General features: G+C 39.6%; 1 protein-coding gene across 1 annotated transcript; it reads right to left on the bottom strand.

Moving 5' to 3' along the window:
- Positions 1–1523: 1523 nt before the first annotated feature.
- Positions 1524–16309, bottom strand: LOC132711878 (vomeronasal type-2 receptor 26-like). Its single transcript, XM_087883514.1, has 6 exons — positions 15960–16309; positions 12164–12455; positions 11065–11925; positions 3480–3698; positions 3207–3333; positions 1524–2751 (listed from the first exon to the last, which is right to left on the bottom strand). Exons 1-6 carry the CDS (start codon positions 16307–16309, stop codon positions 1856–1858), a joined length of 2745 nt encoding a protein of 914 aa, XP_087739640.1. The 3' UTR covers positions 1524–1855.
- Positions 16310–22055: the final 5746 nt, after the last annotated feature.

Below are 22055 nucleotides of genomic sequence, written 5' to 3'. Positions count from 1 at the left end.
GGGGCGGGGCGGGGCGGGGCTAGCCGGTCATCAGTACTACTGGTTTATCAAACCAGACATAAAATTAACATCCAGTTTACCTGAACCTGTCCGAACCAGCTGAATCCCACCTCTGCTACCACCTACCTCTTGGTAAGATAGGAAAATGTGGGATAGACAGCAACAGCACCAAACAGATTCATAACTGGCTGATCAGCCACACTCAATGCATAGCTCTCAATGGAAACAATGCGCCTAAATGGAGGGAAGCATGTATTGGGGTTCTCTAAAGTTCTGACTTAGGTCCAGCGCTCTTCATAAATGATCTCAATGAGGGGAGAGAAGGGGAATTCATTAATTTTCAGATGATACCCAGCTGGGGAGAGTAGCCAAGAGTTTAGAATATAGGCTCAAAATCCAGAAGGCTCTTGACAGACTTGACAACTAAGATGATCAAAGCCCTGGAGACTAAAACATATGAAGAACCGGTTCATATGGATTTGGGTTTGGCTAGTCTAGAGAAAAGAAGAATTAGAGGGGACATAATAGCAGTATTCCAGTATTTGAGGGGCTGCCAGAAAGAAAAGGGGGTCAACCTATTCTCCAAAGCACCTGAAGCAGTGGAATTAAGGAGAAACTTCCTGACAGTGAGAACAATTAACAGCTTGTTAACAGCAAGGAACAGCTTGTCTTTAGAAGGCCAGGACCTGCTGGAAGTTCTTGGGTGTGACTCTATAATGAGAAAAAAAAACCCATACCATTGGGGAACATTACAAGGAAGCTAGAGTCTGCTGGTAGAGATTCTGTTTCCATATTTTTGGTTTAGTCTGCAACAGCAAGTCCCAAGTTTCATTGAGTCCTTGATTAAACTTCTATGGCTTAGTGAGGAAGAAGAAAGGCTCTTTCTCCATATCATGGACCATTTTATATGATTCCATCACCCTCCCTTTGACACTTTGCTTTAGTGAGTATAACTGAGTCTCTCTTGGAGCAGCTTCTCCAGGTCAGGTAATCATTGCTGACCACAAGAATCCAGTGGGTGGATCACAGCTCAGATTTACTGCAGTCCATTATTCATGAGAGAAATGCTGATTTCTAAAGTGAGGGACCCATCACTGGAAAAGGACTGAGCTTGTACATTTCTTTAACCATGATTTTACGTCCAAATTAGTATTATAAGTCAACTTCTTCACTAGGCCAGCAGAGTCTCTAAGGTGTCATCTCTCCCCCCCCTTTTTTTTATGCATGATAATCATCCGGATGAAGACTTCTGCAAAGACTGGGAATTCTTGAGTTGGGCTCCTTATTGAGAAAAGGACAAAGATCCAAACTACACAAGGACATTGCAAACATCACCGGAACAATTATTTCTGAAAGAAAGAACCCTGAACCCTGAAAAAATGTGGTTGGCATTGATAGAAGTCATAGACATTCTCCTTATTGGATGATCAATCGTCACAGCCTGTGATGGGAACTCTTAGCAGCATCTGACGTTAAGTGGTAAAAATTTCATCTCAGTTGCTCAAGATAAGAAAAACTGCAAATGATTAAAATTTAATGCAACGTTACAAAGCACAATAATTAAAGGCTGAGCTTTTTGGAATAAAAGGGAGGGATGTATAAGGCTAAGCAGAGTTATTTCTGATTAAAATGTATGTTTGAATAAAATTGAAAGGCTTCTTGGAGACCCTTCTAAGAAGGTCACATAGTTAAGTCAGACTCTAACTATGAGACAGAGTCAGGAAAATGAGTCAGGAAAAACAAGAAAACCTCAATGTCACTTTTAGCTAGAATGTGCTTGTTGTGTTTGGATATATTTGGAGTGGAAACTTCTCTATCCATCTGTACAGAAGGGACTATAAGTTTTCTTACTTTCCTACTTAACTTTCCTCATGAGGTGACTTCTATTGTTCAGATCTGGCCTCAGCACTATAACATAGCATTTGGGGAGAAAGATACAACTCAGCAGACCAGCCGCAGAGGCCAAGATGGAGAAGATCTCCACGGCCACCATGGACTTCCCTTTGGTGCTCAGGTAGGTGGGGAGAAAGGAGACCCAAACGCTGCAGAAGACCAGCATGCTAAAAGTAATGAACTTGGCTTCATTAAAGCTGTCAGGCAGCTTCCTGGCCAGAAAAGCCACTATGAAGCTGATGAGACTCAGGAAACCCATGTAGCCCAGGACAGCATAAAACATGGTGGTTGAACCTTCATTGCATTCCATCACAATTTCTCCTATCACAGAATGAAAATCCAAATTACTAAATGGAGGGCAGATTGCCAGCCAGGAGGCACAAAGAGCTGTTTGCACGAGGGGACAGGCCAGGACTACAATCAGTTGCTTCCCCAAGAATTTTCTTGCCCTGTTTCCTGGCTTAGTAGCCATGAAGGCCACAACTACAGTCAGAGTTTTTGCCAACACAGATGAAATAGCAATGGAGAAGACGATGCCGAAAGTGGTTTGTCGGAGGAGACAGGTGAGGTTCCTTGGCTGCCCGATGAAGAGGAAGGAGCAGAGGAAGCAGAGCAGGAGGGAGACCAGGAGAAGGTAGGTGAGATCACAGTTGTTGGCCTTGACGATGGGTGTGTTGCGGTGCTTGATGAAGGCTGCCAACATGAGGATAGTGGTCAAAGCGAAGAAAAGAGCTAGACAAACTAAAGTGAAGCCGAGTATATCCTCATAGGAGAGGAAGTTCATGGTCTTGGGAATGCACAGGTCGTGGTTCTTGTTTGGGTGTTGGTCTTCTGGGCAGGGGATGCACTGAGCAGCATCTGGAAGAACAGGCACCAGCTGACATTAGACAGAGAACCAGGGATTCTCTTTGAGGGGAAATGTTTTCCCAGTGAAGGAAGTGAAATGTCCCATGCTCCCTGTCTCTTTATTTCTGCTCCACACAATGCAGAAGCATCCAGTGGAGTCAATCTCAGAAGATAATAATTGATTTCTTTTATTTAATTATTAAATTTTGAAATTCCCATAGCCCACCACAAGGGACTCTGGGCAGTGTTCAATAAAATATTAAAACATAGAAAAAGTATTTAAAAGTTAAAACTGCTGATAACAACTTAAAGAAGGATGCATTCAATGGACCACTCTTAAAAGTTTTGAATGACTTTCATGTTCATTTGCTCAACAGATTTTCCACCAAATATTCTCTCTCACTCCTCACCAGGCAGCCACGCCAGACCTCCTCATTCCTGCTTGAGGGTCTCACTGAGGAACTTGCCTGTTTGATTAGAAATGGTCCCTTCTGGGCAAGAAACACATCCGTAGCAACAAGAGTGCTTCCCCTCTGCAACTTTCCTTGCTCGTCCTGGACGGCAGCGCTTCACACAACGGGAGAAAGGCTTTGTCTGAAAGGAGAGTGAGATTCGCTTTGAGATGGAGAGGTTAGAAATGTTCAGCTTGGCTTCGGGTCTGTGTCAAAGCAGCCCTTTTTCTTCCTTCCCCTGAATAGAATTTCCATTGCAACATCCTGGAAACAACATCTACTCCCCACCTGATTGGCCCACACAATGGAATCAGCATTGATGCTGAAACCTTCAGCTGAAGGACCCTCTGGATCGACCCATCCAACTTTCTCTCGAAGGATCGTCATATTTGCAAAGACGACCCAGTTGAGGATGTCAAATCCTGCATATTTCATCCCAGTTTCTGAAAAGGAGACTTCCTCCCCACCGGTATTGTTGAAAAGGACCTTTCTCAAGAAGTTGTGCATCTGGAATTGCAAGACAAGCAACAAACAACCAGAAAGTCCATGAAAAGAAGAGAGTTTATATAAAGAGATTTTAAATTGCGATATGCAAAATAAATGTTTTTCTATATCCCAGAGATAAAAGAAAGACAAATGCTATCCATTGTTAATGTTGATGAACAGCATTTCCCTAATAAGTTTTTACATTCAATCTCTTCATTTCTTTTATGTAGTTATTACATTTTTATCCGGTCTTTATTACTTTATAAGTAACTCAATGTGGTGAACATAGGTAATACGTTAGTTTTGCAAGACAATTTTCTTTTTGCTTCTAAATTGCCACATATTTTAGCTGGGGAAGTTGGGAGGGGGTTGTTGTTGGAGCGGTAGAAAGTTAGTCATAACAACATTCCGTATTCAAGGACTTTTGCCTGCATCTGATGGAGACTGCCTGAAGATTGTATCCGGTGGAGTGTGAAGAGTTGATTGGACAATGTGATGAACCTGTGGGGGTGGGGCAGGGCTGTGAACTCTTAGCTGGGTGGAGAAAACCTGGAAGCTTTCAGACTTGGGTTTTCCCAGATGTGCCAACATGACATCTCTAATAAATTGAAACTTTGAGGAACCTCAGGACTCAGAGCTTTATTTTGTTGGGGGTCTTCCTTGGAACCCTGACATAATATTCCTTATTATTCCCTGCTATTCCCCCCCCCCAACATGGTGAGTTTATTATGCACTGTTGCACAGTCACAATTGCAAATGTGCCACTACCTGTTGGAGAGAATCACCTCTGGTGAATAAATGGGCAAACATTAAAAAAAACCCATTAAGTTATAAGTTATTAAGCTGTAAATGGAGGCCACGTTCTATTTCTGGAGCTGCTGGATATTCAGCTTCAAGGATTATAACTATAAATTATTCCCAAGGAAAACTAGGTGCTTGGAAAGATAAATGAGTCAAACTCTGGTTCCAAATGACTTGCCTGCAAAATATTTTTGGTTAAGCTGTTAACCGAAGTCATGAATGAGATGCACCGATATTGCATTTTGCTCCAGTTCTGGTAAGAGGCATTGATGTCCTTCATGGGAACAGAAGGGATTTTCTTGCTCTCAACCCTAATTTCTGACTCTTGTGTTCATCAGCAATCTTACAATAGCAATAGAAATAGCACTTAGACTTATATACTGCTTCACAGTGCTTTACAGCCCTCTCTAAATGGCTTACAGAGTCAGCCTCTTGCCCCCAACAATCTGGGTTCTATTTTACCCACCTCGGAAGGATGGAAGGCTGAGTCAACCTTGAGCCTAGTGAGATTCGAACTGCCGAACTGCAGGTAGCAGTCAGCTGAAGTAGCCTGCAGTACTGCACTCTAACCACTGTGCCACCTCAGCTCATGAAAATATGGTCTGTTTATTTATTTGTTTATTCACATTGACTATTTCAGATGCTTTCTTAACAAGCCCAGTTTTGTCTTGTCATGTACTCACCAAAAATGTAGCAGAAATTAAAAGGTGCCTTTAATACACACTTCAGCCTATTGACTAAAGTGGGTACTGATCCTATTAATCTTTGAGTGCCTTACAGCCAGTGAAAGTTTTATATCAGACAGCTACACTCTTTGACTGATGCTGCTTGTGAAGTTCACACTGACTTCCAAGCGTCTTCCAGATCTCTCTTCTTTTGATTCCAGTTACAAATGTTCAAGAGGAATAGAAAGTACTGAAGTATTGGAAGTTTTCAAAAATAGACTGGACAGCCATTTGTCTGGGAAGATATAAGGTCTTCCTTGAGTAGAGGGTTGGACTAGAAGACCTCTTCCAGCCCTATGATTCTATATTCCAGAACATATCAGGGCTGTTCTGTCATTGGCAAGACATTTCCAAATGGGAAGGTGACTTCAAAATGGAACAAGCTATTAACTGATTTCAACATTTGTGGGACAGCGTTACACAATGGGCAAACATGAACAAGTGTGGAGGATACATGTGAGCCTCAAGAGAACCCAAAAACTTATAATGGAAGAAAAACAGAGTTGGAAGGGACTTTGGAGGTCTTCTTGTCCCACCCCCTGCTCAAGACATACAGTATATCGATATTGTCAGGATAATGAAGATTTAAAACTGACCAGCCGCTGGAAGGCTGTGGACCAGGATGAGTCAGCAGGATTATTGCCACTTTAAGACTGAGGATGAGTCAGCAGGATTATTGCCACTTTAAGACTGAGGATGAGTCAGCAGGGTTATTGCCACTTTAAGACTGAGGATGAGTCAGCAGGGTTATTGCCACTTTAAGAAGATGTCTATATAAGGGAGACCATAAGAGGGTGTCTCTCTCTCCCCGTGAATCAGACTCTTCATTGTGTTCTACCTGCATTGTACTGTAGTTCTCCATGTAGAGTTGAAGATTGCTTGCTTGCCTGGTATGTGCCTACCACATTTATGTCTGTATATAAAAGTCTATAACAGTAAACAGTATATAAATCATTGTTTGTAATGACAAAACCACTGTGTCCTGTATTTTGTTCCTGGGTTGTCTCAAAAATAGTAGTCATGCTGTAAACACTCTGACAGATATTATCAAGATATGTAAGAGTCTACGTAGTAGGATCCAAATTTATAAATTGCTGGAAAAATTATTGAAAATAATGACCAAGGTAAAGATTGAAGATTGATTAACTGGCTACACAAGGTTGGCTGAACAATCGAAATAGAGCAATGAAAATTCCATGGATAACTCAGTCACAGCACCAGCAACTGGCATAATTAGGGGAAAACAGTGTACGACTCTTTTTTCCTTTTCCAGCTATGATTGCTAAAATAAAAATGGCATTAAAAATTTCAAGATTTATATAAGTTTTAAATAGAGGAGGAAAATATTAGGGAAAAGACAAGACAGTGGAGTTCACAGGCAAAAGTAAATGAATCTTAAAAGAGTGTAAATGTCAGATCCCTAATGCGATACTGCCATTCAAATGGAGGGAGGGGGGAGCATGGAGATAAACTGTATTTTACAACCTTTTTCCTGGCACCTAAGTGCCCTGCAATATTCTCACCTTCTGGGAGTGAAATAAGGAGGGAGGGCCATGTGGATTGTGTCAGTTGGTTGAAAGCGGAAGAAGACCATGGGAACGGATCCTTATCTCGTTCTCAGGACGGCTGTTACAATAAACATCTTCACAGCTGTGGATTGGCTGAAATCCACGTTTAGACTGGAGGGATGGATTCTAGACCCCTATTTCTAACTGTGCAATTCGGGAGGAAATTTAGAGTCTGCTTCGCCTGTTCTGCTATCACTTCTTCTCAATAAAAGGTTCCTTTTGAAATACCACGTTTCAAGAGTCTATACTCTCTTGGGAAAGGTGGAGAGGCAGATCCTTACAGTAAATCTGTTTCCTGGATCAGAAGGGAAGACCTGAAGATGAGAATTACCTGCCAGAAGAGGAGAGGAGTTGGGAAGGAGAGGCAAAACAACATCGAGACGAGAAGACCAAATAACCCTATGTGAAGAGAACAATAAGGAGAAAGAAAAAGAGGAAGAGGGGGAAATTCAAGAAGAAGAAGAAGGAGTAATGGCAAGAGCACAAAACCAAGCAAAAAAAAAAGGGACAGGAAGTAAAGAAACAAAAAGAAAGAAGACTAACTTTTAAAAATGGACAGAAATTTGAAAATCATATCAATAAACATAAACGGACTTAACTCTCCTGTTAAAAGAAATCAAACATTTAGAAAATTAATCAAACAAAAAGCAGACATAATATGTGAAATCCACATAAGAAAACAAGAAGAAAAGTATCTACAATGCAAAAAACTAGGGAAATTATATATATCATTAACAGATGAGAAGAAAAAAGGAATAGCAGTTTATGTTAAAGAAGAAATAGAAAGCAAACTTAAATATGCAGATAGAATAGAAAGAACTGTGATGATCGAAATTAATCTTAAAGGTAAAAATGTGTTATTAGTTGTGGTATATGCACCAAATAGTGAACAAAAAGAATTTTACCAAAACCTACATGAAAAAATAATAGAACAAAATATAGAAAATGTATGCCTGCTAGGCGATCTTAATGCCATTGTAGACCCAAAAAAAGACTATAGAAGTAATCAGAATAAAAAAAAATAATAAGAAAAATTTGTTGCCGAAAACATTTTTATCCCTCCTAGAAGAACTAAATTTAGTAGACGTTTGGAGATTATATAACCCCAAAGAGGAAATATATACATACTACTCCAACCCTCACAAATCTTGGTTGAGGATAGACATGGTATAGGCTATGAAGACCTTAACACAGGAGATTCAATCAGTAGAAATAGGGACAAATGATTGGGCTGATCATAACTCATTAATAATAGAATGGAGAGGATGGAGAAAGGGGAAAAGTAGATGGATGATGAATACACAGGTAATGAAAGAAAAAGAATATACTGAAAGAATAGAAGAAGAACTGAAATGGTTCTTCAAGGATAATAATAAAAGCCAGACATCTTTACAAAATTTGTGGGACACAACAAAAACCTACATTAGAGGAATAACATTAGCTTATAATAGTAAAAGGAAAAAGGAGAGGGAAAAGGAATATAACAAAATTTATAGTGAGATTAAAAATTGGGAAGAGAAATTACAAGAAAGACCAGGGGACGAACAAATAAGAGTTAATTGGATGGCAGCCAAACACAAATTGAATATACTTGAACAAGAAAAATATGTCAATACATTGAAATTCATAAGACAAAATCAATTTGAACAGGCAAATAAACCGGGGAGGTGGATGGCTTATAAACTAAGAAAAGAATGGGAAAAACGAATAATCCATCAACTACAGGACAATGAAGGTAAGCTGCATCAGAGCCCAGAAAAAAAAAAAAGAGATAGCAATTCAATTCTTCCAAAACCTATATAAGCAAGATGAGGTGGAAATAGAAGAAAAAGACCAATATTTAAAAAAGGAGGAAATGCCCGTGATAACGGAAGAGGAAAAAAAGATGCTAAATAGGGAGATTACGATGGAGGAATTACAGGAAACAATCAGGAAACAAAAAAATAATAAAACCCCGGGAACAGATGGGCTACCAATAGAACTATACAAAGGACTAGGAACATCACTAAATGGGATATTATTAGAGGTTTACAATGAGGCATTAAAAGAAGCAAAAATACCAGAATCTTGGAAAGAAGCACATATTTCATTAATCGACAAGGAAGGGACAGATACAACACGAATTAGTAATTATAGGCCAATTTCCCTACTAAATACCGATTATAAAATTTTTATGAACTTAATGGCGAATAGATTAAAAATAATAGTAAATAACGGAATACATCCAGATCAGAATGGATTCTTGCCGACAAGACAAATTAAAAATAATTTAAGGATGGTGATTAACATAATAGAATACTATGAGGTGCAACCAGAGAAACAGGCAGCGCTGATTTTTCTGGGTGCACAAAAAGCATTTGATCGGGTAAATTGGAGATTCATGACACAACAGATAAAAAATATGAAATTTGGAGAGAAATTTGAAAAGATAATATCTACAATATACACAACTCAGAAGGCAAGACTATTAGTGAATGGGGAATTAACAGATTTCTTTGAAATAAGTAGAGGAGTACAACAAGGGTGCCCACTCTCACCCCTGCTCTTTATTTTAACCCTGGAGAATCTGCTTAGGAGAATTATTTATTTATTTATTTATTTATTTATTTATTTATTTATTTATTTATTTATTAGATTTTTATACCGCCCCCTCTCCCGAAGGACTCGGGGCGGTGAACAGCCAAAGTTAAAAACATACAATATAAACAATTAAAATACGTTTAAAACAGAATTAAATCTAAAATGGCTCCCTAATTTAAAATGCCTTACCCATACCCCTATAAAAAGACGAATTTAAAATTTAAAAATTTAAAATTTCCACATTTAAAAAGGGGGAAGATTTAGGCCAGGCCAGCTTGATAAAATAGAAAAGTCTTAAGCGCGCGGCGGAAGGTGCGCAGATCCGGGATCCTACGTATCTCCGGGGGGAGCTCGTTCCAAATCGTAGGTGCCCCCACAGAGAAGGCTCTCCCCCTAGGGGCCGACAGCCGACATTGTTTGGCCGACGGCACCCAGAGGAGCCCCTCTCTATGGGAGCGTACTGGCCGGTGGGAGGCTATTGGTGGTAGCAGGCGGTCCCGTAAATAACCAGGTCCTAAGCCATGGAGCGCTTTGAAGGTGATAACCAGAACCTTGAAGCGCACTCGGAAGACCACTAATTGGCACCTGGTCGGAAATTAAACGTAAGCACTATATGAAAGTCCCAGGCTGGATATCTACATTAGAGGCAACAATGCACCCCAATACATCAGCTACTCAAAAAATAATAAGATACAAAGAAATTCTGAACATAAACAGAAGACTTAAATCACGCCAAGAGCTCAGGGACCAGGGTATAGAAATAGACTGGTGGCCATATTTATTAATACAAACCAGATACAAAAAAGACAGTGAAGAAGGAGGAGTTGAAATAAAATCTAACCAATTAGATAAATTATTAGAAACTAAAGAGGTAAAATTAATCTCAAAAATTTACAAATACCTACTAGAGTTCGATTTGGCAGAAAATATAGTTAAAGGTCAAATGATAGCTTGGGCTAGGGACATTGGAAAAAAATATACAATTGGAAGAGTGGGAAATGATATGGGAAAATAATTGTAGAATAATAAAGGCAACAACATATAAAGAGAACCATTACAAGATGTGGTATAGATGGTACCTAGCCCCTGCTAGATTGGCAAAAATGTACGCAAATTGTAATCCAATATGTTGGAAATGCAGACAATCACTGGGAACCTTTTATCATCTTTGGTGGCTCTGCCCAAAAATTAAAAACATTTGGATGAAAATTAGAAATTTTCTTATTAGGCATACTTAAAAAAAGCAGTAGAAAAGAAATAAAATACATCACGCTACATATAATCACGGTGGCTAGATTAATCCTAGCCCAATCCTGGAAATTAGAACAGTTGCCAACAGAACAAGAAATAATCCAAAAGATATTTATATGTGCAGAAATGGATAGATTTAAAATTAAACAATAAGGAAGACTCACAGTATTTCCAAATATGGGACAGGTGGTATGAATGGATTAATCGATGGAAAAAAAACTAAAGTCAAATACAGTAAGAAATTAAAGGTAACCATCATTAAGAAATTAAGGTTAATGGATATATATATTCACATGTTTAAATATTATAGATAGATAATCCTGTTTGTTAGTTTTAGTATATATGTAATTTAGAATTGTATTTTCTTTTTTAGAGTTAAGAACGTCTTGTACAATTTTTTTATCTTTTTATATTGAATAAAGTTTGTTTTTAAAATTAAAAAAAAGAGAGAGAGAGAATTACCTGCCAGGGCTTCACAGAGAGGTGAAGGTGTGGCTTCTTTCTGCCCCTCTTCAATGCCCACTGTGATTCATACATATGTGCAGCATGTAATGCGTGTGCCACAGAATAGGCAGCATTGTAGACGCTGTAGCTGAAACCGGTCATCTTTCCATCAAAGATGGAGGCCGGGAGGGTGTCCAGGTTCTCCTCCCCTGTGCAAACCCTTCGGCCATCAGGTGAGGCCAGACCTGCCTTCAAAACCACACAGTCAAATACAACTTCCCACCATTCAGGGAGAAAGACGTCTCCGTGGGGTTCGTGTGGATTCAGAGCCCAGAGATAATCTTTGAATCCTGGCACCGGTTTTGTGTGAACCGTGAAAGACAAAGCGCCATGGAGGGATTTTAGTTTCACCCAATCGTAGTGATAGCCAATAGCTGAAAATTCCCATTGGGTGGTCAGGATCCAGACCTTCCCAGAAGAAGCATTGCTCTCTTCTTCATAAACATAGAGGGTTAGTATAAGACTTTGCAGAGAATTTGAATCCCCTGAGACAATCACAACATGAGCATCACTGTTCAAAATTGTCCAAAGCATATCTCTTTGATCGCCCTGCAATTCATTGAACACTGAGATTCGAGGCAAGATCTGTTTCACAAATTGTATGCAAATGTCATTCTGGGCGAGGGTGGCATTAAAAATCTGGATGAAATAGTCAGTGCTCTCTGACCTCTGAACCACAATCCCAATCCAGTTCCACTGGAAATAGAGAAGGAGCTGGACAATGGCTTCATTCTGCAGGTGATACTGGGGATCGATCTGGTAGAAGGTGGGGAACTGGCTCTTATCCCTCAAAACAGGGTCACAGAAGCGGTAACCTAGCTGAAGGGAGGGTGGAGATGGAGGAAAAGGAAGAGGTTAAGCAAGGAGAATGGTACATGTATTAATCTCAGACCATCCAGAATAGCAGAGTATCCTATTCTAGACCCTCTTCCTTACAACCTTGCTCCTTCATGATGTCTTTTCTGGTCACAGAATTGGCTCTGTAAGTTGTTGGCAGTAACCACAGAAGGCAGAGTTTACATCATTCCCCCTTTCATCATGTTATGTGTCCAGGTACCTGAGAAATCTTGAAATTGCCAAATATGGTTGCCATCTGGTATGAGGTTCTGGAGTTGAGACCCCCAAGGACAGAGATAAGGTTGTTCTGTGTGTCACACTTATAGTTAGGGAACAATTTTCCATGACTGGAGAGCAGAGACAGGCTGACATCTTGAGTCATGCTTGCATAGTCATTCTCTTCGTAGATACGGAAGCCCAGGGTGATGTTGGGGAGAAGCTGTGGGTCTTTGTTGATCTCCTGGACGGCAAATGCCAAGGCCAGGACGTGTTGGTAGTTCTTGGGAATAGGTCTTTGTTGCAAGTGTTAGAAGACAAAAATTAGTCAGGAGCAGATTTTTGTTAAGAAAGCATTATCAGAATTCTAGGAGTTAATCATAAAATCAATCAATACAATTTCTTTTCCTGCTGTTAGAAAACAAGATTGCTGTCAATCAATTGATTTTGTTACTATTGTCAACAGTGTTATGTAAAAGCTTCCCTTTCTCTGTCTGCAGGACATTTCTGTGAGTTGATACACAAGTTGTAATTTACAGCATGAGCTCAGCTCAAGTTTTCCAAAATGAACTTTTCAATACAGTTAAGGAAATGTGACATATTATCTTGATAAAGCTCTATACTTTATTATATCCAGTCATGGAACTCTTTAAAGGCTGACAATTTCTGCTTTACATTCTCAAGCCCTTTTTTTCCAAACTGGCTATTCACCTATTGTGTCATCAGAGTCATTTTGATCTAGGTGGCTTTCCAATAAAAGCAATGAAATTCAATTGACTTAAATTGAAAGTCTGACCAGGTTGATTTCTGCTGGCTAGCAATGATTAAGCCGATATATCTGGATGGCCCCCAGTTAGAAAAAGCCCCTTCAGTGTCTCAGAATGTGGAACTCTTTGTGCTGGGGATTTTCAAAGAAGCTTGCTCCACTGACCTAGAAGCGCTCAGGATTAACAGGAGATTTGTGGGAATCCAGAGTTGGTGGGACAAAAGGCAGACCTTCTCTACGTTTGATGTAATGAAAGCATGAAGCATGGTGTTACAGATCATCACAATAATGAGATGGGAAGATGAATTCAGTCCAGCAATAAGACAGAGGACCCTAGCATTATTTCTCCCTAAGTTCAGTCCAAATTGGTTTCTTTGCAATGTGCATCCTGCCTTCAGGAACATGGAGAATAGTTTAACTCTCTATTGAGTGTGACAATCTGTTCTTCACCACTGAAGAGTCAGATGGTTTGAGTAGGGGATTAGAGAGAGATTGAATTATTAAGGAGAATCAATGTGTCCTAATTAGGAAGGCTTTACAACAACAAAAAAAGACAATCAAGGAAACTCTTACAGAGAAATGACATCCCAATCACCAAGAGGCTCCTCTAGGGGTGGTAGAACTACCATAATGGAGAGAGGTAGGTTTCCACCGATAATGAGATCTCCAGGTCTATAATATTCTTTTGGCTCAAGGAAAGGTCTCCTCAAGAAGCAGTTTAGTCTCATGTCCATCTGGATGGCTGCAGGCAATGTCGAAAGCAACACTAACAGTGAAATCATTGATCACAGAAAGAGATCTCTTTCCTAGAGCAAGCCAAAGGAGGGTCTTGCAGGAACTGGGATGCTCTGGTGACTTCAGAAGGTTCAGGTGGAGTTTTAAAGCTTCAAGACAAGCGTTCATCTAAGCTCCAGCTGTCAAGGGACCCGGCTGTAGCATTCAGAGCATGTAGATAAACATGTTTTGAGCATAACCTCTTTATGCTCAGGGAGGTTAATCTTGGGAAATCCACAGAGATGAAGTAAGAATTGCTAGTGTTTTATGAATCCCAAGAGAGAAAAATGCCCACAATTTTCCTTTTAACTCTGGAATCTGTGTCATTTTGTCTGGAAGAAGCCCTATTTCTCAAAACACACTTATATCTCTGTCTGTGAATTGGGCAACTCTGATTGCAGGGTGATTCTTGTAGCTTTAGAATTGGAAGAGAACTTTGGGGTCACCTGGTCAAATCCCCTTAATGTAGGATATACATGGGGAAAACTGTTTTAAATCTCTAAAATCATTCTGGGATTGACTATTTTTGCTGCCTCCTCCAAACTCTTTCCAAATGAAGAACTCCCTGGGACTTCCTGGAACAACTCCCTACTATTTGATTGTATCATCAATATGATAGCACCCAATGTTCAAGTCTGTCCAGATCCTTCTGTATCTTGAACCTATCTTCCGGAGAGTTGGCTATTCCTGCCAGCTTGGTGTCATCTGCATATTTGATGAGTTCCCCATCTATCCCCTCGTCCAAGTCATTGATGAAGGTGTTGAAGAGCACTGGGCCTAAAACAGAGCCTTGGGGTACTCCACTGCATACTTCCCTCCATGGAGATGCAGCTCCATTGAGGACTACACGTTGAGTGCAGTTGGTCAGCCAGTTACGAATCCATCTGGTGGTGATGCTGTCTAACCCACATTTTTCTACTTTATCTAGTAGTAGGTTATGGTCTACTTTATCAAATCCTTTATTGAAGTCCAAGTAAATTATATCGACAGCATTTCTCTGGTCCACTAATTTTGTCACTTTGTCAAAGAATGCAATAAGATTAGTCTGGCATGATCTGCTTTTGACAAACCCATGTTGGCTTTTGGTTATTACTTGGTTTGCTTCTAGGTGTTCGGTGATTCATTTTTTGATTATCTTTTCCAGAATAGTCCACATTATTCCTTAGAACTCTGGAGTCTGTGGCATTTTGTCTGGAAGAAGCCCTATTTCTCAAACCACACTTATATCTCTTTGTCTGTGAATTGGGGTTTTAAATCTCTAAAATCATTCTGGGATTGACTATTTTTGCTGCCTCCTCCAAACTCTTTCCAATTGAAGAACTCCCTGGGACTCCCTGGAACAACTCCCTGCTATTTGACTGTATCATCAATATGACATACGGTTTCCGGCCTGAGCAGGGTGTGGGACTAGAAGACCTCTAAGGTCCCTTCTAACTCTATTATTCTATTTCTAAGTTAAAAATTAGATAGATATGACAGACAGACAGACAGACAGACAGACAGACAGACAGACAGACAAAAAGGATTTAAAAAATAGTACCAATAGTAGGAGCAGGAAAATATCCATTAACATCTATTTCACATTATTGTATTTATTAATGAAGCAGGGTCTCTATTAAGTATATAGAGAGTAAAAAAAATGTAGCTCATTTAAACTGCAGAATTAAAAGAACTCTAATAATAATTTGAAGGGACGTGGTGGCTCAGTGGCTAAGATGCTGAGCTTGTCGATCGAAAGGTTGGCAGTTCAGCAATTCAAATCCCTAGTGCCGCGTAATGGGGTGAGCTCCTGTTACTTGTCCCAGCTTCTGCCAACCTAGCAGTTCAAAAGCACGTACAAAATGTTGTTAAAATAGAATAGAATAGAATAGAATAGAATAGAAAAGAAAAGAAAAGAAAAGAAAAGAAAAGAAAAGAAAAGAAAACGGAGTAGAATAGAGTAGAGTAGAGTAGAGTAGAGTAAAAGAGAAGAGAAGAGGAAGAGGATGAATAGAATAGAATAGAATAGAATAGAATAGAATAGAATAGAATAGAATAGAATAGAATAGAATGGAATGGAATGGAATGGAATGGAATGGAATGGAATGGAATGGAATGGAATGGAATGGAGCGCCCATGATTTCTGGTGGCAAGTTGTTCCACTGGTTAATTGGCCCCAGTGGTGAAATGTAAAATGTGTTACTACTGTGGGTGTGGATTGGGGGGGGGGGTAATAGGACTGAGTGGGTATGGCCTGCCTAAGTCACTCACGGTGGTTTACTCAGAAGACCTTGGGAATAAGGTGTAGCTAGCAGCTGCAGGGCTAATCCTAGCATGCATCATCAACAGCAGGAGGTAAAATATGATGAAGGTCAGCAGAGGTGATGGAGAATTGGATGGCAGCAGGTGAAGAGCGGGGCTGCGGATGGGTCTAGGAACCATGCTTCTGGGCTGGAATAGCTGAGGCTTCATGCTGTAATGTTTGGAGCTCCTGGGTGCATTATGGCTTTGGGTCTCCTTGACCTGCTGTGGCTGAGGGGCCTCTTGGCACACTGCGGCAATGACAGTGCTTTCTTTCCCAGTTGCATGGCACAAGGTGGCACTTCTTGATTCCATTAGAAAGCCCAGCATATGGGATGAAGAACACAATAATTTGCCAAGGAGAGCAGGAAGGAAGGTCCATTGTGGCATTAGAACAATGAATCAGTGGAACAAGTTGCGGCCAGGAGCTGTGGGTGCTCCAACACTGGAAGTTTTTAAGAAGAGATTGGAGAACCAGGGTTTCTTGCCTTAGCAGGGAATTGGACTAGAAGATCTCCAAAGTTCCTTTTAGCTCTGTTATTCTGTTAATTTGGACATTAAATGATGCATGATCATTGAATAGACCATCTCAAGCATTTCTCTTTTCTGTCTTAAGGGTGCCCTTTGCCAGGTGTGGTAAGAAGAGGTGCCAGGCAGGAGAGAGAAAAAGTGTCCCAGAAGGCAAAGAGGTTTGCTGCTACCAATGTGTCCCTTGTCCAGAAGGGATCGTTTCTAATCAGACAGGTAGAGTATACATCAAATGTAGATCTTCCAGGATCAAGGAATAAATCCAGATATGAAGATATTCTTGGTCATGCATGGTAGGTATGATCTGCTTCACGATACAGATTTTCTCCCCTTTCTTTTAAATTTTTAAATTGAATTTTTAATTTGTTTTAAATTATTGGGATTTTTAATTGTCCTGGGCTAAATTATTTAATTTGGTTTTAATTATGTTTCTAACTTTTGTATTTATGTATTTTATTTTGTGCCTGTTCACCGCCCTGAGTCCTTCGGGAGTAGGGCGGTATATAAATGTAATAAAACAAACAAACAAACAAACAGATGAAAATTATTCTGATCCCCAGTCTAACTGCCCATTTCTGAGGAATGAGAATAGGCAGAACTGCTCTCCTGAACCAATTTCACACAGGGTGAATTCAAGGCAGAAATTTTCAGTTTTCTTGCAGTTGTTTCCTGTTCTCCTGTCACATACCAGTGGGGAAAAAAAACCTCCGGATTACTTTTCTGAATGAATGACACAGACTGGTGGTTGAATATTCAAATGTTGTTTTAAGAACCCACCTCACACTTGAGATCCTAAGTGGGAGGGATGAAGCTCACTGTGGATGCCCATGAAATACTGAACCAAAGAGTCTTCATTCCAGATGCAGCTCACTGTGACGCTTGCCCAGAATATCCCAACAAGGACAAGGACCAATGCATTGCCAAGAAGATCCACTTCCTTTCCTATCAAGAGCCCCTGGGATACATTTTAGTTTCTCTCACTCTTTTTCTCTCCATGATCACATTAGCAGTTTTGGCAATTTTCCTTAAGCAACGCGATACACCAATTGTCAAGGCCAACAACCAAGATCTCACCTACATCCTCCTGGTCTCCCTCCTGTTCTGCTTCCTCTGCTCCTTCCTCTTCATTGGTCGACCCAGGAAGCTCACCTGTCTCTTCTTACAAACTGTCTTTGCCATCCTCTTTTCCCTTGCAGTTTCCTGTATCTTGGCAAAAACTGTCATGGTGGTTCTGGCCTTCATGGCCACCAAACCAGGGAACAGGGCAAGAAAATTCTTAGGGAAACCTCTGACAAGCTGCATTGTCTTGTCCCCTGATCCAAGCAGTTCTTTGTGCCGCCTGGCTGGCAAAGTCTCCCCCATTTCCCAACTTGGACTTCCACTCCTTGGTAGGAGAGACCATCTTGGAATGTAATGAAGGCTCAGCTTCAATGTTTTATGCTGTCCTCGCCTACTTGGGTTTCCTGGCCAGTGTCAGTTTCACGATGGCCTTTCTGGCCAGGAAATTGCCTGACAGCTTTAATGAAGCCAAATTCATTACTTTTAGCATGCTGGTCTTTTGCAGTGTTCGGATCAGCTTCCTCCCCACCTACCTGAGCACCAAGGGGAAGTCCATGGTGGCCATGGAGATCTTCTCCATCTTGGCCTCTGGGGCTGGTCTCTTGGCTTGCATCTTTTTCCCCAAATGTTACATTATTTTATTTAGGCCCCATCTGAATTGTAGGGAAAATATGATAAGGAACAAAAATCTCTAACTGGTGCATGCATGGAAGACATTTAAATTTATCTTTGAAGCATGTTTAGTATCTGATGACTCTTCTAAAACATGCTGACCATGAAATAGGAACATGTCCATTAAATAATGCTCAAAAATACAGGTTGAACAAATAAATAAATGAATAAATAATTAAACAAACACACAAACAAACAAACCTGCTATCAACAACAATCATGCAGGCATTTTCTTCTAACGCCTCCAATTATCCACATTGAGGCTCAGTTTCCTAGGTAGAAAGAAAACTTGCTGATAAAGATAAATTCATTATTTCAAAAAGTATATTTTTCAATTTTATTCCTTTTAATTAAATAGTTTAGAGTTTTTAAAAGTTAGGTGCCATATCAATGTGTATGTGTATATATATTTGTTTCCATAGTCTTCTGATGCTTTGTATAATTTTCTGCTTGTATCCCATTTTTTATGGTAGAGATTAAATTTCAACGAAGCCAAGTTCATTACTTTTAGCATGCTGGTCTTTTGCAGTGTTCGGATCAGCTTCCTCCCCAAAGTCCATGGTGGCTGTGGAGATCTTCTCCATCTTGGCCTCTGGGGCTGGTCTCTTGGCTTGTATCTTTCTCCCCAAGTGCTTCATTATCCTACTGAGGCCCCCTTCTGAATTGTAGAGAAAATATGATTAGGAACAAAAATCTCTAATGCAGGAATAGGAAACATTTATATTGAGGCATGTTTAGTATAATATTTCTAAAAGATAATGACAGAGGAGGAACATCTTAATTAAATAATTCCTCATCAAATGCTATAACTGATCACGGACTTCCGGTGGCTCCGCATTCCCCGAATGGACACTCCTTTAGGAGCTCCAGCCCCGTGATTCCATTTGCCACTAGAACAGCGAAAATCAGCTGTTCTAGCGGCTTGAAACTCTCCCCCAGGGAAAAAGGGGGAGAGAAGAGCAGAAAAGTCTGGGTAGAGCTCCCCTACACCCCCAGGCTTTTTTTAAAGCCTGGGGTTTGCAGGGTGAGAGCTCCCTGAAAGCCCTTCAGTGCTCCGGATCTGGGACGATTCTGCTTTATGCAGAACAAGTGGTCGCGACCACACCAGCAGAGCAATTTTAAGGATTATGAGAAAATTTGAACCTGGACGCTGGCAGAGCAAAATCAGGAGAACAGAAAATGCAAGTATTAAACTTTAACTCCGTTTAAAAGAAAAAGAAAAAAGATGGCGCTTAAGGGCGTTAAAATGAAATTTACTAGTGAAAGTGATCCTTAAAGTTGCAACATTGTAAAAGCTACTGGATTACGTGGCAAGAAAAAGATTTAAAGTGCTAGTGGAATGAAAAAGACTATGATATTGACCCCAACTACTTTATACTTCTAAATTGTGTGGAAAATTATTGGACTTATTGACCTGACAGCTGAATAAATTTAAAGTGGAAATTGAAATATGGCTGACATCAAGGATGGAGGATCATTATTATATGAGCCAGCAAATTCACAAGTTGTGACTGTAAAGGTTTTACAAGAACTCTTAAATTTTTATACTTCTGTTATATTGGAATCAGTTGAAAGGACTATTCAAAATTATAATCTGGAAAACAACAATGATTTGCTGGTTGGAAAAGAGGAAGAAAATCAAGCTATTTCGACTTTGGAGCAGGAAAAAGAGGCTGTCAGGATCACGATGGAAGCTAGCACACTGAAAACAGAGGTTTTGGCAGAAGCTCCTATGCAGTTAACTGAAAAGCAGCAAATAGACTCTTTCCTGCAGACTGGTAAACTTTATCGTGACAATTTTTGGCTTGATGGACAGAATCAATTTTCAAGGAAGGAAGTGACTGATTATATAAGCAGGAAGAGTTGAAATGGAGGTTTCAAATTGAAGGAGATAACTTTTAGAAGAGAACGATTTCCAAAGATGCATCAGCCTCAAATCTATATTCAAAAATTTTCGAAAATAAAAGTAGGGGGAGGAGCAATGTTGAAGAAGAAAGTACTATTGAAGAAGAAGGACTGGAAAAAATATAGAAAGAAAGGAAGAATTGAAGATTAGTTTCTTTTGGGGAGGATTTTAATAATAAATTTGAAAAGTTTGCCGAAATTAGTATTTTTTAAGTTTAAGTAAAAATGTTTAACTAAAAATGGATAGCTTTTTTAAAAAAAAAAATATTGAGGTATTAAAACGCCTAACTTTAAATTTAATTGATAACTCTCTGAAAGCTTTGAAATTGATATTTTGAAGAATGAACTCAAGAGTTAGAAATAATTTAACTCAATGGATTATTAGTATTTTTAAGATTATATGGATAGCCTTTTGAAGGAGGAAAAAAAAAGAAAAAGAAAAAGTTTTGAAACTTATATCTTGAAGAATGTTTTATTAAAGGTATTAAGAGATCTTAAAAGGTTTAACTTAAAATAATATATTTTTTTCTTTTTTTTTCTTTTAAAAAGATATGCTTTAAAGAAAGTTTTAAAATGTTTAATTTAGAATTTTAAAAGGGGAGGCTGATGAATAATTTTTAAAAGAGGAGTTAAAGAGTCTGAGGGAGTTTTGAATCTTGTAGTAAGTTAGTACATTTTAGCTTATGCTTGTTTAATGTTACACCCTGTTTTTGCTCTGGGAAGTCGGGGATGGGGAAGGGGAGAGGGGGTTGAAGGTTGTTGGGGATAAAACTGTTGTTTAATTTTTAATAAAACTACAAGATAGATAAATGTATTAATAGAGAAGTAAGAAATGTGGGGGAAATGTCATAATAAAGGAAATGATAATATTAAGATATGACAAATATTGGAGGAGTAAAAAGAAGATACAAAAGATGTACTCAGAAGATATATTGAATGATTGATTATGTATTGTTTGTTTGTTTATAAAATAAAAACTTTTAATAAAAAAAATGCTATAACTGATCACAATATATCTGATGTCAGCAGTCATCACCTAACTTCCATCCCTCCCCATGTCTTCCTATTGTCCCCATTGAGACCCAATGCCCTCTGTGGAAATAATGCTTGGTGTTAAACATATGTTTGTTATATTAATGAGGATATTTTATTACTTTATTCATTTAATTTGTATTTTTACTACAGTGCTTTAAAAGGTTAGATTTGGTGTCAGTGGCTTTGAGCATATATATTTGTTTCCATAGTCCCTTGAGGCTTTGAGAATTCTCTGCTAGTGTCTATGGATATTCTCAGCCATTCTGATATTGGTTGTCCCAAAGATGCTTTTTCCAGAGGCAACTGGCCTTTCTTGTTTGACTTTGAAGAGGTTTCGCTTCCCATCAAAGAAGCTTCTTCAGCTCTGACTGGATGGTGGGGAATGGAAGGAAGAGGAAAGGCAAAGGCCATTCTTTTGAAAACAGCAACACCCACGTTTTGGACAGTTAGGACTGCTGGTTTGAAAGAGAAGTCAAAGAGGCATCTATGTCAAAACTGAACATCCCTCTCCCAACAGAGGGGGAGGGATATGACATCATCTATCTCCAGTCTACAACACAGTCCTGTCAGCAGTTCCAAGAAGGCTCCACATCCTCAGGTGACCCTGAGGGGACAAATAAATCTCCAGGTGGTGTTAACAACTCCCTAAAAGAATGCAAATGTCCCCAATTCATCAGAGATCTATGTTGTTTAGACTACAACCCCACATCTACCTCTACCCCCCTTCACTCCAAGCTGTGTCAGCCTGAAGCCTTGTGGTGAGAAATCCCGATAGGAAGACCCACACATACAGAAGAGAAAACAGCCCCCAGCCAGGTCGGCTTCAGGCTTGACAGGAATAATTTGGGCATTTCCTTCTCCTGGGATTCATAAAACA

Source organism: Pantherophis guttatus, chromosome 1, assembly GCF_059756535.1.
Source record: "Pantherophis guttatus breed Tessera chromosome 1, ASM5975653v1, whole genome shotgun sequence".
Taxonomy (NCBI): Eukaryota; Metazoa; Chordata; class Lepidosauria; order Squamata; family Colubridae; genus Pantherophis; species Pantherophis guttatus.
This window is presented reverse-complemented; position numbering and strand designations above follow the sequence as displayed.